Consider the following 14,889-nt stretch of genomic DNA (forward strand, 5'->3'; position numbering starts at 1 on the left):
AATAAATAATGGTACGTCTAAGAATCTGTATTCACTACTGAGCGTTGTATTCTGGAGATCTGATTGGTCAGCAGGCTGTAATTACAAACCTCCCGATCTCTTATGAGGAAAGTAGAATACGTCACCATAGTGATTTACCCTGGTAAGTGAACCACCTTCGCGGTATAGAATATTCAGGGTTAACCCTGAAATTACCTGCTCAAGACGAAATCCTCCTTTGTAGTAGACGCCTCAGAGCGTGAAGTCAATACTTAAAATGTTTTATTCTATATTAAAAAGGAAAATATTAACTTACAACAGTAACAGCCTGCAGTGTATTATTGTACTCAAATGGCAAACTTATTTTATTTTGAAAGTCACCTCAGCATCAGTAGCCAATGTTTCCACCTTAACATGACCAAGACATTAATTGCTATTCACTGCCCTCCAGCGGCCAGAGTGAGTAACTACAATTTCCACACGTGTTCTTTCTGTATCCATGTTTCTTTGGTGTTTCCAGTAGACTTGTATTATTGTTAGAAAACAAATGGTCACTATTTTCTTTCATAACATTTATTGAGTTTTTATACCACTCAGTCTGTTCTTTAGTAACTCATTAATTGATTATCCTTGTTCTGAGCTTATCCAGACTTTTGTTTTAATATTTCTAGTTTCTTTACATGTAGTTATATTCATGGCAGTCATACCATTAAAAGATTTCTTTTCTGGTACAGACGTTCAAAAACAGAAAAAAAGTCAGGACAAAAGCATAAAGCAAGACTTCTAGTGAAAGCAATCAAATTGTTTATGTAGTGCGACGGGGAATATTGATTCTTGCTAAAGGGCACCTGTTACGCAGGAGTAACTCTGCATTATTGAGAGTTACAAAAAAACAATGTAACATGTCTACACTTTTCATGAGGAGGAAAATCTGTGTTGTTTAGAAAACGTCTGGTTTTCTAAACTTTTTGGACAAAGAACAAACTCAGACCAGTAAGAGGCTTTAAAGTATCTGTGCTCAACGTTTTTACAGGTCATATTTTCACAAATGTAAAATAGCACTCAATATGAGCACTTTAAATGCATCTGATATTATTTGTATATTTCATTCAACCATTTCAATATCTTAAATTTCAGTTCCGTCAAACATGGCTCCAGGGGCTGAACCAGACAGGCGTTTGTTCCTCCCTGATCTGACCACAAAATTCTCCCTTGCGTGACAATTTTGAAAGATGTGAAGATCTTCTCATCAGAGTTAGGAGAAGTGGATTCCTGCAGAGTTGAACGCATGCAGCAGTCTGAGGATGATGAAGAAAAGACGATTGAACACATTAGAACAGTGAAGCCTTTAACCACATGCAGCCTGCTGTTTATAATGTACAATAGACTCCTGTCATCCACACGCAGGTCACATTCGTGTACATATGTTACATGCCAAGTTCTAATCTGAATTTTTTGAGTTTTCCATTAGTTGGTAAAACCTGGTACCGATTACTTAGAAGAAGAAAAACAACAACAAAACTCTTCATTGGGGTTCAAAGCAAGTAGAGTCGAGCTGAAAATGGGACATAAATAGACCGCATTCCACTGATTGGTCAGGGAGTGACTCATTCTGGCTCTTATCTTTACCCCAAGTCTGAAAAAAAGCCCCTGACTGAGCAGGTAATGCCATCGCTTCGATATGCTCGACTGTTGCGTTTGTGTCACATACAAGTTACATCACAGGACTCTTGAGCCACCCATACTAGAGGTGCTCAATTGTAATGCAAGAGAATAGAGTCGAGTAGGTAATAGTGGAAAAGAGGCATGTGTATGTATCTACTGACATACCAATACTTTTTTACTATGTAATTACAAAGGAACTGTAGGGAAACCACACTAAAAGCTACAGGCTGTGGCGTTTCAAGGTGGAGAATGTCAGCTTACACCATGAAGTCATCAATGTCCATCGACCTGGCTCTCTTCTCACTGAAATCGGCTTCCTGAAGGACACTCTCGATTTTTTTGCTAATGCTGAAGTCAGCTGGGACTTCCTGTGAAGATGCACAAAAAGATTCCTGATTAAAAGCAGCCAACAGGGAGCGGGCGAGATCTTTAAAGAGGGCTGAGGAGTCGTTTGTTTAAAAACTTGACTCACCGTATTGTGAAGAGAACAGTGAATTCTGTAGTTCTTCTCCAGCATCTGCTCCACTGCAGCGGACCTACAGAATACAAGATCACATGACCATCTGCTCTTGACCACACCCACTTTTGAGTAAACAGTTTGAGAGCTACTCACTTAAAAGCTGCGTTGAGGGTTTTGTTTTTCCTTACAAAGGCTATTCTGACAAGGCCGTCCCACTCCTAGAATAAAAACAACATACGCCTTCAGTCTAACTTATTTTTAATGAATACTCCTCCACAGTAGGATTCGTTAACAATCAAAGCTCACCTGGAAGTTCACTGGAGGAGGAGGATTCTTGGGTTCTATCCTGACGACACTCGACTCCACTTTCGGAGGGGGGCGGAAATTATTCTTCCCTACCTGATAACATTGAAAAATAAACAAAATACACATTAACACTGAGACATATGGTCTAGAGAGTTGCTGTTAGCATTAGACAACCATCAGAGAGCGGATGCTGACCTTCATGAGATGGTCTACACGAGCCAGAAGCTGTGTGTTGATGGAAAGTCTGCAGTACAGTTTGTCTCCAGGCTTGGCAACCAGGCGCATGGCGAACTCTCTCTGGAACATCAAGACTGCACACCTGGAGGAAAATAAATAAATAAATAACAGGCACTTAACACAGCAGGGATACGAGAAAAGACGATCAAACTTCCTCTATGGACCTCCAGCTGTGTCTCACCTGAAGAAAGGCCGGTGCAGCAGGAGCTTGAAGACAAAAGGTGATGAAATCTGCACAAAGAGAAACTGTGTTTGGTCCAAGTGCAATGCAAGACACTGAAAGACTTGTGTGGATTTGGCAGAAACACGTCTGTACCTGGTAAGGTAAGTTAGCCACACAGACATCAAAGAAAGGCAGATCTGTTTTTAGCACATCTCCAATTAATATCTGAAGCTTGGCTTGTAAGGGTCTGATGGAGAAAACAATGATTTTATTAGATCACTTTATATTCAAGTACTACTTTTAAGCACAGTATATGTAAGAGCAGCGCTGCTTTGTTCACTCACGTGCACTGTACTCTCTTCTGAAGTTCAGCCACCAATCTGCAGTCCAACTCACAGGCGACTACCTGCAAAAATGGCGAGTCACTTTTAAAAATCTGCAGTCACTGCAGCACCAAACAAACACCAAAGTGAACCGAAATACCAGACAAACTCCGGGAGTGCGGTCTGTGTAGTCTTATGGCAGTTTTATACTTTCCAAGTGTGTGGAGGGTCTTTTTGGGGGTGTAAATTTTATCATTACAGGGTAAAAGGAGCACTCTGTGTCCTCTCCAATTAACTGTGACCTCTCCAATTAACTGTGACAACGTGGACCTGTCTGTAAAAACACCATGCTGAGATCTACCAACTACGCACGTGTGCTCCAAGCATTCTCCAAGAAAAAATATAACAGAAACATGCATTCATACGTGCTTTCTGCAACTGTCTGCAAGCAATTAAAATACTGGCCCTGGGCTTTTTGACTTAGATTTATTTATTTTAATTTTTTCTTATTTATTTTTATGATTGTAGAGTTAATCCACATGAGTTACTAAATACCGTCTCCACCGTCTGTCACAGCTCCACTGGTGTTTTTGAAAAATAAAGTGTGACTTTCTGGGATACTTAAAACTTTGACTGCACCACTGAAAATACATCTTGATGTATGTGCTCCTTTTCATGCAAATTATCCACAATATGTAATTCATTTTTGGTGTTTGCTAAATTTGATAAAATCTCAAATCTCAGAAATGAATTAAACTTTTGGTGGTTTGAAAGGATTTTGTGCAACTTTTTGTCCCATTTGCAATTTAGTTGGGGTTTAAAAAGTTACAGAACATCTCATAACAAATAATAATGAGAATGTAAAAAAAACTAATTGGATTTTCAGTGTCAATATTAAATATGTTTACACAATTCTCTATTAAATATAGGTTTAAAAATATCTGTATTTACTGACATTATGTATCACAACATGTTTGAAAAAAGGCTTGCATAAAGGTGTAGTGTGAGTTCTTGGAGCGAGACCCCCGACAGTTTGCGGCTCTTACTTTTTTGGCCTTTTCCAGCAGCTTAACCGTCATGTTACCAGTACCAGGTCCCACCTCGAGCACCACATCTGTCGGCCTCAAAGCAGCCTGAAAAAGAAACGCGTCACAGTTCAGTTAGATCAGCAGCCTCTGCACGATTGTCCACTTCTTTTTTTTTTTTTAACACATATTTTACATTTTGTGAATATTTGTTAAAATTTTTGTCTGTAGCAGCATCAGCAAGTACTTCCCACCTTTTCAATAATCCCATTGACAACCAGAGGATTCTTCAGGATGTGCTGGCCGATGCCAGTGTTGAACATGATCCCTGCAACAGAGAGCAAACTGAGCACTGCATGCTGGTCTTGTGTGACGACTCCATCCAAGGATAAGTCCATCCATGCCAGCTCATCTAATCCCATGAAAAACATCTATGAAGCTCTTGCAAAATCTAAACGTTATACTATAAATACTTTTTTGCTTGTTCCCTTGCTAAGGTGAATATGAGCCATTTTTCACAGTTTCTACTAAATTGGATTTTAATGCACTACAGTCCTCCTTCTGTATATACACAGCAAGAAACCCCCAAGGCTCATTTTGCAGATAAACAGCTCCTGCTGAAAATTTTTAAAATCATCATTACTCAAACACTGCATCTATTGCAGATGGGTGAACGTTGCACTGCCTTTTGTTCAGTGGGGTTTACATGCACCCGGCAGTGAGACAGTATTAAGGAATCACACCATCCCGTCCAGAAACCGCTGAGAAACATGACCACGGCTGCAGATTAAAAAAAAATAATAATTTCCTGCGCTCATAATTGGCACCAAGATGCCACTTTTCTTTGCATCCATCCGCCTTTTTAAAAATCTTCTGCACTTCTATCAGCCTTCAGGTAGGAATGAGTTAACAGTTCAGCCTGCCTGTTCATCAACTAAGTTTCCAGATGGTCATACTTCTAATTTCATTTAAATTCATGCATACAGCCTCAGATCCGAGGCAGAAGTAACTGCTATCTTTGTCTTTATCTAACGTGACCAATTTAGAACTTAGCCGAATTTCAAACTTTCATTTCAGTGTTAAACTGCTTTTGTGAACTTTCAATGTTGCTCCCATTTCTCCATGCCCATCTATTCCTGTGAAATAAAATGCATACTGTAAAGTTACAGCACCAATTCCTCCACCTTCCACGGTCAGTCACGACTACTTATTACAAATATCAAACGCATCTCGCAGAGTGACATTTTGATTAGTTTGATGTTTTTCAACAGACAATACCAAATAACAGAAAGCTTCATAAAGTCTGGCTCTCTTCCAATAGCTGCCAAGAATCAAGGAAGGCAACCTTTCCAAGAACTCGTGGTGGACTGAGGTTTGTTTCAACCTGCGATGAATTAGTCAGGATCAGTGGTCTGGTTTGCATGAACAGTAATGAATTACTGGCTCAGCCTCATGATTTGACTTCAGTATAGCTTAAATATTTTTGTGGCTGGGCCCTTAAAACGTATCAGGGAATCTGACACCACCAAGCCCCAAACAAGAGTCTGGCTGAGTTTGTTGCTCTGTTATCAGTAAACATTTTTCATTGACATTTGAGGTTCAGGGTGCTTGCAAATGAAATAACGACCCACCACCATGAAAAAAAACAAATCAAAACGAGCATTTTAACATAACGACAAAAGACATTTATTTACATATCAGGAATGACTTTCAACATTTCTTCATACATAAGCCTCTTTGGGGAATATTTACATTCATAATATTGCAAAACAGTAGTAATAAATCTACGTTAGAACTGTTACAGTCAGTTATGTTTCTCTGATCTTGATTAACCATAAACAAATTTGTGTTTACGTGATTTGTTCACTTCCTAAACAATGTATACAGAAAATAACAGCGGAAGCAGCTGGACTAAATATCGCAGTTAGCACAAATGAACAATTTGCAGGAAAAGAAACTTTCAAAAGAAACCTTTTAATATAAGTAGCTGGTGGGTTGGAGTCACTGAAACGTTTCCACGTCAACACAAGTGACGACAGTCACAGCAGTGGTTCATGCTATATGCTGTGACTGCTAAAACAGCGATACACCAGCTCAATATGCAAACACTGCACAGACACGATGATGGACCCCGTCTCTAAAGTCTGGCATGCTAACATGCTAATGCTAACGCACCCCGTTCAGAAACGTACCTTGGTTTTTGACCTCTTGGTGCTGTCTGCTTTTCTTCACCGCTTTGACCTTCGGCATTGTACTTTATTTTGTCCTATTTAAAGAGCTACAAATTGTAAGTAATTATCCAGAGTAAGGCTGGCTGGACTTTGTAAACACGTGTAGTCCTTCCTCTGTGCTGCTCCTTCTCTTCTTCAGTGACACGCTGAGCTGCAGGTTTCATCTGTTGGCTCGCTTCCTCTGCGCCCTCTGGTGGCGATCTGGCGGCATTGCTTTTACTTTTTCAAGATGAAACAAACTGTTTTTGAAACAGTTTCACACACACACACACACACACACACACACACACACACACACACACACACACACACACTCTATCTTTACTCAGATATGGGAAACTCCTCGAGTGTCATGGCGATGTCTCGAAGTTTGGGATCATCAAGCCAGTTGACTTTACAGGCCAAGAGAATGCCCTGAAGAGGAAAACAAACATTAACATACAACCAACAAAACTGCGAGTGAGTATCATACATTCAGTCGTAAACTGTACCGACTGTTTTTTCTAAAGTTTACCCTGAGGACATTTTGGGTCATGATGGCCATCTTTTTATATTTTTCCAGGTTTGCTTGGCCTTTCTCCAACGCAGCTTTGTACTTTTCCATGTCTGGATACTCTTTCTTTGAAGACTCCTCCATGTGTTTGATCTTCTCATGCGTGAGCCGTTTCATCTCTGCAAGCAGAAAGTACTACTTTAATCTGGAGTCGAAACAATAAATAACTAAGAACTTTTAACTGTGAAAGACATCCGATTTCTTTCTCGTAAAGCATACCAAGTCTGTTCTTCTGTATTTCTGTAACCTCATCTTGAAGTTTTTTGGACTCCTGTTGGAAAAATAAATAGTGGATTAGGGTATAAAACCCTCAACTTTAAGTAGCACTTCAACCTGTAGCATTTATGTTGAAGAATAAAGGACGTCATGCCAAGTATTGACTTTGAAATTTGTTAGAATTGTACAGATCCTGTTTTTGCCTTACACTGCACTTCCATGAACATTTTCATGTTTCAATAAAGATCAGAACCCATTATCCATTTTCCAAAATATCAAATACTATAAGTGATTACAATACCCTAACAAAACAAATTGTCTAATATAGGAATCCCATAAAATTTTAAACACACAAAGCGCTTCAAAGAAGAACACAGACTTAAGCTGCTCACCTGTTGAAGGTGTTTTATGTGTGAACAAAGACCCATGCAGCGGTCACTTATGGCTTTCAGAGCACTGAGGAAAAAAAACCAAACAAATGTTTTGATAAAAATAACTAAATATTTCAGCTGTTTCTGTATGTTGTCAGTTGACTTACTCTGCTTCAGAGTCACTCCAGTTCAGCTTTTCTCCGATAGCGTGCCACATCTGCATTCTGAAAGACAGAGACAATCAATGATCTGTCACGATAAACATGAGAACATCTGAACTCCAAAAACAAATAATACAAGCAGCGGTTTACCTGTGCAGGGTCAGTGTGCTGTTAAAATGAAGCGTCTTCACCCTTTCAAGCTCACTGATATATTCTGGCCTGAAACAAACACGTGTCAACATCTTTTTTTCCCCTTTTTATTTAACATTTGGCTTTAAAACGTAAAATACTCACAAGTCTCTTTCTGCTTCAGATGTGCTGCATGACCTTTTATTTTTTTCTATCAGGGGAAACTTAAAATTAATTTCCATTTTTGCTCTTTAAAAATAAAAACAAATTTAATCAAGAGAATTGTTTTATACCTGCGTTGAGCTGTACTGCCATCTCAAAGCACTGGTTGGACATCTGTTGCTTTATTCTGTAAAGAAAGTAAAGACCAGAGGTGACGTGTGCGGCACAGCTGGATCAAAAACTGACCTTCAACACCAATGTTGGGGTGAGAGATACAAACCTCAGCATGTCTACAGGTGACGTGTCTTTCTGTCCGGTGGCGCCTTCAGCAGCAGGAACATCATTTGGCTCCACAGTCCCCACCATGTGATTGAGTTTCCCCGGGCTGTCAGATGACTCCATCACCAAAAAAACAACAACAACAACAACAAAAAAAACAAAAAACAAAAAAAAAAACGAGTGAAGATTCCTGGAGAGACAAATCAAACCACAGAAATGTGGGTTTAATCCAACATAAACTATAGCTCATTAAAACTCAGACTGACTAATATGCACTAATATACAGAAAATAATGGCATTTAACTTGAAGTCTGCCAGTCATCAAGGTTTTTTTTTTGTTTTTTGTTTCAGTGGCCGAAACAAGTATACTCATCTCAACATACAAAACACATCATACAGCCTCGTATCATACAGCCTTACACGCATTCATAATTCATACATGCAGCTGGTGCAAAAAAATGGCCACAAATCATGAGCAAGACATTAGAGTTAAACTTAAGTTTTCAGCAGCTGAGCTGAGGAAGGCTGTTTCAAAATTCCAACTTATCAACTCAAACGTGAAAAAATTATTTGAAATTTCAATAAGTAAGTCAAAATGTTGAGATTGTGATAAGAAATTTTGGCTTAGTGTCTTATTAATAGTCCCACTTGGCAGAAACAAGCTTGCATAAAAATACCATATTTTAAGTGGGGATCGGCAAATACCCCACAATAAAATATTATCACAATTTGATATGCATTAAGATTTTATAATATGCTACGTTTCAATAACTTTTAAAATAGCCAATTATGTTCTCAAAGTTAAACTTTGTCTGTTTTATCCAATAAGCACACTAACACTGTCAATAAACCTGGCATAGCTGTATTGCCATAAGACAGACAGGCTAACTGTGTGCAACTGAATTTTAATTACAATTGTTGTTAATCACATCCAATCTGTTCCTGATAATACAACAGTTAACAGTGATAAGCTGTCTGAAAATACCAAATGTGAATTTGTGTCCTCATAGACGTCAACAGAAATTCACTTTTAACTGTTAAATTTGTGCTCAGCAGCCTTTCTGCTCTATAGGAATATGACCAGAATACAACCAGCTGGAAGCCATTTGAGTCGAATCTCCTTATTGACAGACTTGTTCAAACTGATGGCGACATGTTGGCAATCTGTCTGCATTTATAAATTAGACAGCAAGTATTTGATAACATTTAAATATATTTCTGACTGGCAAACTATGACTGAATACAGAAGACTGCCTCCTATTAAGCGACCAATGCAATCACCTTGTGATCAAGTGGTTGTGAGTGGTGGCCAGCAGACAGACAGACAGATAGATAGTTTTTCAGTTGACCAGAAAATTGCACAACGTTATGTAGAAAAAGAAAATCGGGGCAGATTCTGCAGGTTGCACCAATGAATTGTCTGGTTTCCTTGCTGTAGGCCTCCACCGTAACCACTGAGCTCAGTGGTTTGTAAGCAGTTTTGTTGTGCAAGTGTCAATCTTCAGATAATGCACGGAAACGCAGCCAAGATACAAGCAAAGAGGCTTCTGTGACTGAGGCTCCTGCCACCTGTTCATTGCTACACAGTGAAACCACTTCTCAAATCACTTTAACCTGCCGCTCCTGTCATCTCATATAAAATCATCATCGTATCACTGGTAGTTCAATCGCTTCACGGTGCTATGCTTAGCACCTGTGTAAAAGTACCCGCAGTAATTAGTCACCCATCAGTTTTACAGTCACACAAAGTAAAGCGCAGGCTTCTGATGTCGTAGAAGCTGAAAACTGTACTTCAGTGCAGCTCTGCTTCTGCGCTGTACATAAAAATACAGCAGCCTTAATCAGAGTTGATGCTCGTCTTTATACGGTTACAGCGGCCCTTTTTCAGCAGCTGTCAGCTTAGCGCTAAAACTAATATCGGTTTATTTAAAAGAAAATTTTTTACCTCTCTGAACGGAATTGATGATGCTTCAAGTCCAAATGACATCAAATAAGCACTGTCTGCTGAGCCTCCGTTAGCTTCAGCGTTACACTTGCTAGTTAACGTCAGTCGCTCAGTGTAACGGCCAGTTACAACTCTTCACAAGCTTTCATCTGTGTGAAATATGGTTGTTAATTAGCAAGAAAATGCGCAATAGGTAATCGGTTTTGTCACTGCGTTAAATTGTTATTGTTTTTCTTTGTCAGGGATTAGCAAACCAGCCTACAAGTTCAGTGCCGCCACCTGTCGGACAGGAGGGTAAAACTGAAGACAAGCAGGAGGAACCGTCCACATTAAGACGGGTTTCGTCTTCTACTCGTGCACCTTCAGCAAGGCTCATACAGTGGGAGTTGGGTTCACTCTCTTTAATGCTAATTTTAACGTTTTAAAAGAAACAAAGCCCACCCTTGCCCACAACATATTAATCGACTTCTGGATAATTGGCCTATAGCTGAACTACTAGTTCATAATGTTAACCAACCATTAAATGAGTTCAGTGATTCTTCTCTATTTATGTCTTCCACTTTACTCGTATAACGACCTGACATATAAGCATTTCACTGTGCATTACACTCATATAACTGTGTGTGTGACAACATCCCAATGTATTTAATCTTTCTTTTTAAAAAATTAAATTTGGCTATTACATTTTTACATGCAATAGCCCATCCATTAAAAAATTAAGAACTAAAATAAAGATGTATATGTATGAAAAGGTCATGTCTTCAGAAAACTAATACGTTTTGAACAGTGAGTCTCAGGAGGAGAAAAAACTCTCAGCTCAATGCATTTAAGCATACAGAGATGGTCAAGCTGACTTGCTGAAGTTCAAACTTAAAATCAGAACGAAGAAGAAAGCTGATTGACATTACTTTAAACATGGCACGATTGTTGGTGTTAGATGGGCTGGTCTGAGTAGTTAGATACTGGAGATCTACTAGGATTTCCCCACACAACCATCTCTAGTGTTTACAGAGAATGATCTGAAAAAGAAACTGTCCAGTCAATGGCAGTGTTCTGGGGTAAAACACAGTGTTAATGTCAGAGGAAGGGTAGAATGACCAGGTAATAATCACTCGTTACAACCAAGGTATGCAGAAGAGCATCTCTGAATGCACTACATGAAACAGATTTACTACAGCAGCAGAAGACCACAATGGGGGCCACTCCTGTCAACTAAAAACAGGAAACTAAGGCTACAGTTTGCACAAGCACATGACAACAGAAGATTGGCAAAAAAAAATTACTGGTCTAACGAATGTTGACTTCTGTTCTAAATTTCAGATGGTAAGGTCAGGATTTGGTGTAAATGACATTAAAGCATCCGTACTGGCTTGTTTCAATGGTTCAGGCTAGGTTAGAGATTCTTTGTACACTTTGGGTCTCTTAGCTGAAAATCAATTAAATACCACAGCGTTCCTGAGTATTGTTCCTAACCAAGTCAATCATTTTATAACTACACTGAACCCAACTTATGACTGCTATTAAGAACAGTATAATTACACAATGTCACAAAGCTCACATTATCTCAAACTGGTTTCTTGGCTAAGATAGTGAGTCCGCTTTCCTCAGGCGCCAGATCTCAATCTAATACACCAAATCTGGGATGAACTGGACTTGGAGATACTCATTATGAATGTGCAACTGCTGCAAATCTGCAGCAACTGTGTGATGCTATCGTGCCAACATAGACCATGAATAAGGAAGGCAGTTCTGGGGGTCGAACCTAGTGCTAGCAACGTTTACCTAATGAAGTGCCCGGTGAGTGTACCGTTACAGAAAAATAAAGTGAATCCTCAAACTAAGAACAAGCACCGAGTCACTACACAGGAGAGTAAACACATGCATTATTTTCATATAACGTCATTTAACGTGTTTTCAGCTGGTTATAACTTAGCGTTAAAACTACTTCGGTTTACATATAAGTCTTACCTCGATTGAGTTAGGTTAACGCTGTCTTATGTCAAGATTAAAAAAAAGAAGTAGAAGACGAAGAAGCAGAGGTTAGTCCCTGGCGTCGTCGTTACACTCGCCCGTTAAAGTTAACAATTTTTTGCTTATCAAAATGTCACCAGCTGTAACACATCAAACTGTTTAAGCCGCGCGACTTAACTTTATAACGACGCCGTCCCGCCAAGAAACACGTAACAGAACGTCACCATACGTCACACGTCTGCCTGTGACCAGAACCAACGCTCAACTGAACTTTCAACTTTCAAAGGCTCTGCCTGTCACACATCAAGGGATGCGGCGCCCCCTGCTGGTCGAGAGGGAAAACACATAAGTGGACAAATACAACAGGTTTGTTTTCTTTATCATACCGTTTACCATAGTTACTATAGTTACTATAGTTAACCCGCATGTATATGAAATGAAATACTTGCTTTTTAAAAATATTAGTGGCTGAAGAGTGGTATGGAACCAATGTACATTTTTTTAAATACAAAAACAAAAGTATTCTTCATTCAAGACAAACACAGTTTATTGAAATACGCCTTTTATTCCTTTACTTGCAAAGTTTTGTCTCATCATTCTCTCTCTACTATTTTCAAGTATTTGCCCTTGAGAGTAAAGACACGGTGCCATAAATCATACAATGAACCACGAGTTTAGTTGTGACCCAAGGTGTTTCCCCTGCACGCTGAACTGATGATCTCGCCTCAACTTCCTCAGGTCCATCAAACAAAACAAAGCAGGATGAGGTTCAGTTGTGATGCAAGATTATGATTTGTGTAAGCAGCAGTGTAATTTGCACCTCTACACCTGACACCGTTAAAACTGAAACACTTTATTTTACATGCATTTTTTTTCTATATGTAAACTATGCCTGACATTTATTCTTCTGACTGGATTAATTTATTGAAGCCATTCTTACTTTTTCGATTGATTAGGTAATCGCTTTAGGTTGAATGAGGTAGGGTTTTCCAAACAGTCGCAAATTGCAATAGCCTCCCAAAGCAGGACACCACAAAAACTTCGCAATTTGATCTAACATCAAGCAGGATTAAACATGCAGGGGCCCAAATAAACATTTCCATAACACATGACAAACCCTAAATCTGTATAAGGTAAGAATCTCTTTATGCCGATCACGTCGACGTATGGATGATGTACTCAATAGTAGGCCAATTTGATGCCATCTCAAAGTGAAAAGCGACAGGTTCCACCGAGATTTGAACTCGGATCGCTGGATTCAAAGTCCAGAATGCTAACCATTACACCATGGAACCCTTTGCCCGCGTAGGTGGTATGCACGCGCAGGACTTGCGCAAAATCCCCTTTGGCGCACTCTACTCAAAAGCCAAAATAAGGTTTTATTTTTCAATTAATTTCATTGAATTGATTGAGTAAATCCCATTTAACTGAGTCCCCTAAATCAACGGGCTCTGTGTTTCATTGTGTGTGAATGTATGTGTACCAGTGCGTGATTTCAGGTATTTGGAAATAAACTGGGCTGTTAATATGGAGGTTTTGTTAGGCGGTAGTCCAGTGAAATCCAAAAGAAGATTAAAAAAAGGAACACGCGGTTCTTCAGAAATGTTCAGCCGTCTATCCGAAATCACCGCAACTTGCTCCTGATAGTCGTAGGAGATGTTCAGCATTTTGCAGTATTTTTTAAATGAACGTCTTTAAAACTACAGGATCCCAGAGGTCCCAGGGATCTGTTTAATAATGCAAACACAGTGCTCTATAGGTTGTTGTGGTGGGAGGCAGTCTTCGTTGGAACCCATTAAGGATTTTTTTTCTCTTTGCATCATTAGGAGAAACAGACCCTGGTGAGGGACTCACTTTTATCTATCTCAAGGCTGTGACCATTAATGGGGAATGCTATTTTCCATCCCTGTCTTCTGTAACAGCCCAGCCAACGTGTAAACAACAGGAGCTGTGTAACTCAATACCAGTTCCCTCCTCTGAACTTAACCATGTAAGCTGAGGCACATTCTTTTCTTCAGTTTTTTTTTTCAAACTACTTTATTACTTCAAGGTTAGTGGTTTTGGACTACATCATCATTATGATGGCAACTAAATCCTCCCACAGTCCAAAGACAAGCGGGTTAAACTAATAAGTGGCTACTCTGACTTGGCTGTAGGTGTGAATGGCTGTCTGTATGAGTCATCCCACTGATCCCTGGTGACCTGAACATAAAGTAGGTTCACTCGGCTCCCTGCCCTTCCTCTAAAAAGGAAGAGGGAATGAACTGTTTTATATTAGATGATTTCAGGGGCCTTCTAGAAATGGGGTCATTCAGTTACTTCAGAAAACGAGCTGTCAATTTAATTGGTGAAATATTTTAAAAAGTTATTATTCTGTGCATCTAACTATTATTTAATTAATTTCGGAAAAAAAGCTGCATTGTTTTTATTTTCTAAGCTACCACAGTTACGTGCCCTACTCAAGCGGAATCTCTAATGTTGCGTTCACGTGCTTTTTGGGATACAGCAATGCAGACTCAGTGTCCTCAAAGCTGGCTTGCATTAGTATAGCAGTCAGTAGTAACATGGTAAGTAACTGCTGCTAAAGCAGCTTTCCATGGGGTTACAAACGTTAATGCAAACCGCTCTTCCTATTTACATAAAGTCTCCAATGTTTTCATAAATAGACCGCAGTGTAGCTTTCAGCACTTAGTTTTGCCTATTTCCCCGTGTC

At 39.4% G+C, this 14,889-nt stretch overlaps 2 protein-coding genes and 1 non-coding gene across 5 annotated transcripts; all 3 read right to left on the minus strand.

Moving 5' to 3' along the window:
* Positions 1-981: 981 nt before the first annotated feature.
* Positions 982-6,466, minus strand: dimt1l (DIM1 dimethyladenosine transferase 1-like (S. cerevisiae)). Of its 2 annotated transcripts, none has more exons than XM_084945774.1 (12): positions 6,351-6,466; positions 4,413-4,570; positions 4,180-4,266; positions 3,155-3,216; positions 2,964-3,057; positions 2,829-2,878; positions 2,606-2,729; positions 2,411-2,503; positions 2,258-2,322; positions 2,117-2,180; positions 1,906-2,012; positions 982-1,277 (listed from the first exon to the last, which is right to left on the minus strand). In XM_084945774.1, the coding sequence occupies exons 1-12, from the start codon at positions 6,406-6,408 to the stop codon at positions 1,235-1,237; spliced, it is 1,005 nt and encodes a 334-aa protein (XP_084801900.1). In that variant the 5' UTR covers positions 6,409-6,466; the 3' UTR covers positions 982-1,234. The 2 variants fall into 2 exon arrangements, with proteins under 2 accessions (XP_084801900.1, XP_084801901.1); XM_084945775.1 differs by having other exon boundaries at positions 4,413-4,486; positions 6,351-6,464.
* On the minus strand, positions 5,821-12,351 carry cenph (centromere protein H). Of its 2 annotated transcripts, none has more exons than XM_084945777.1 (10): positions 12,174-12,351; positions 8,262-8,450; positions 8,113-8,168; positions 7,985-8,030; positions 7,841-7,909; positions 7,697-7,753; positions 7,551-7,614; positions 7,162-7,213; positions 6,904-7,061; positions 5,821-6,803 (listed from the first exon to the last, which is right to left on the minus strand). In XM_084945777.1, the coding sequence occupies exons 2-10, from the start codon at positions 8,381-8,383 to the stop codon at positions 6,711-6,713; spliced, it is 717 nt and encodes a 238-aa protein (XP_084801903.1). In that variant the 5' UTR covers positions 8,384-8,450; positions 12,174-12,351; the 3' UTR covers positions 5,821-6,710. The 2 variants fall into 2 exon arrangements, with proteins under 2 accessions (XP_084801903.1, XP_084801902.1); XM_084945776.1 differs by lacking the exon at positions 12,174-12,351 and adding an exon at positions 10,206-10,477.
* A 1,048-nt stretch (positions 12,352-13,399) lies between these two features.
* Positions 13,400-13,471, minus strand: trnaq-uug (transfer RNA glutamine (anticodon UUG)). The gene has a single exon. It is a non-coding gene; the product is annotated as a tRNA-Gln (tRNA).
* Between the last annotated feature and the right edge of the window lie 1,418 nt (positions 13,472-14,889).

Source organism: Perissodus microlepis, chromosome 12, assembly GCF_051167445.1.
Source record: "Perissodus microlepis isolate ML-2025 ecotype Zambia chromosome 12, ASM5116744v1, whole genome shotgun sequence".
Taxonomy (NCBI): Eukaryota; Metazoa; Chordata; class Actinopteri; order Cichliformes; family Cichlidae; genus Perissodus; species Perissodus microlepis.

Excerpts from the sequence above, each read along its gene's own strand:
- dimt1l (XM_084945774.1), bottom strand. The coding sequence starts at position 6,408 with ATGCCGAAGGTCAAAGCGGTGAAGAAAAGCAGACAGCACCAAGAGGTC. Across the intron at positions 3,217-4,179 it reads TGCTGGAAAAGGCCAAAAAA|GTAGTCGCCTGTGAGTTGGA; the intron begins GTAAGAGCCGCA and ends CCATTTTTGCAG. Across the intron at positions 2,013-2,116 it reads ACTGTTCTCTTCACAATACG|GAAGTCCCAGCTGACTTCAG; the intron begins GTGAGTCAAGTT and ends GCATCTTCACAG.
- cenph (XM_084945777.1), bottom strand. The coding sequence starts at position 8,383 with ATGGAGTCATCTGACAGCCCGGGGAAACTCAATCACATGGTGGGGACT. Across the intron at positions 7,615-7,696 it reads TGGAGTGACTCTGAAGCAGA|TGCTCTGAAAGCCATAAGTG; the intron begins GTAAGTCAACTG and ends TTTTTTCCTCAG. Across the intron at positions 6,804-6,903 it reads TGACCCAAAATGTCCTCAGG|GGCATTCTCTTGGCCTGTAA; the intron begins GTAAACTTTAGA and ends TTTCCTCTTCAG.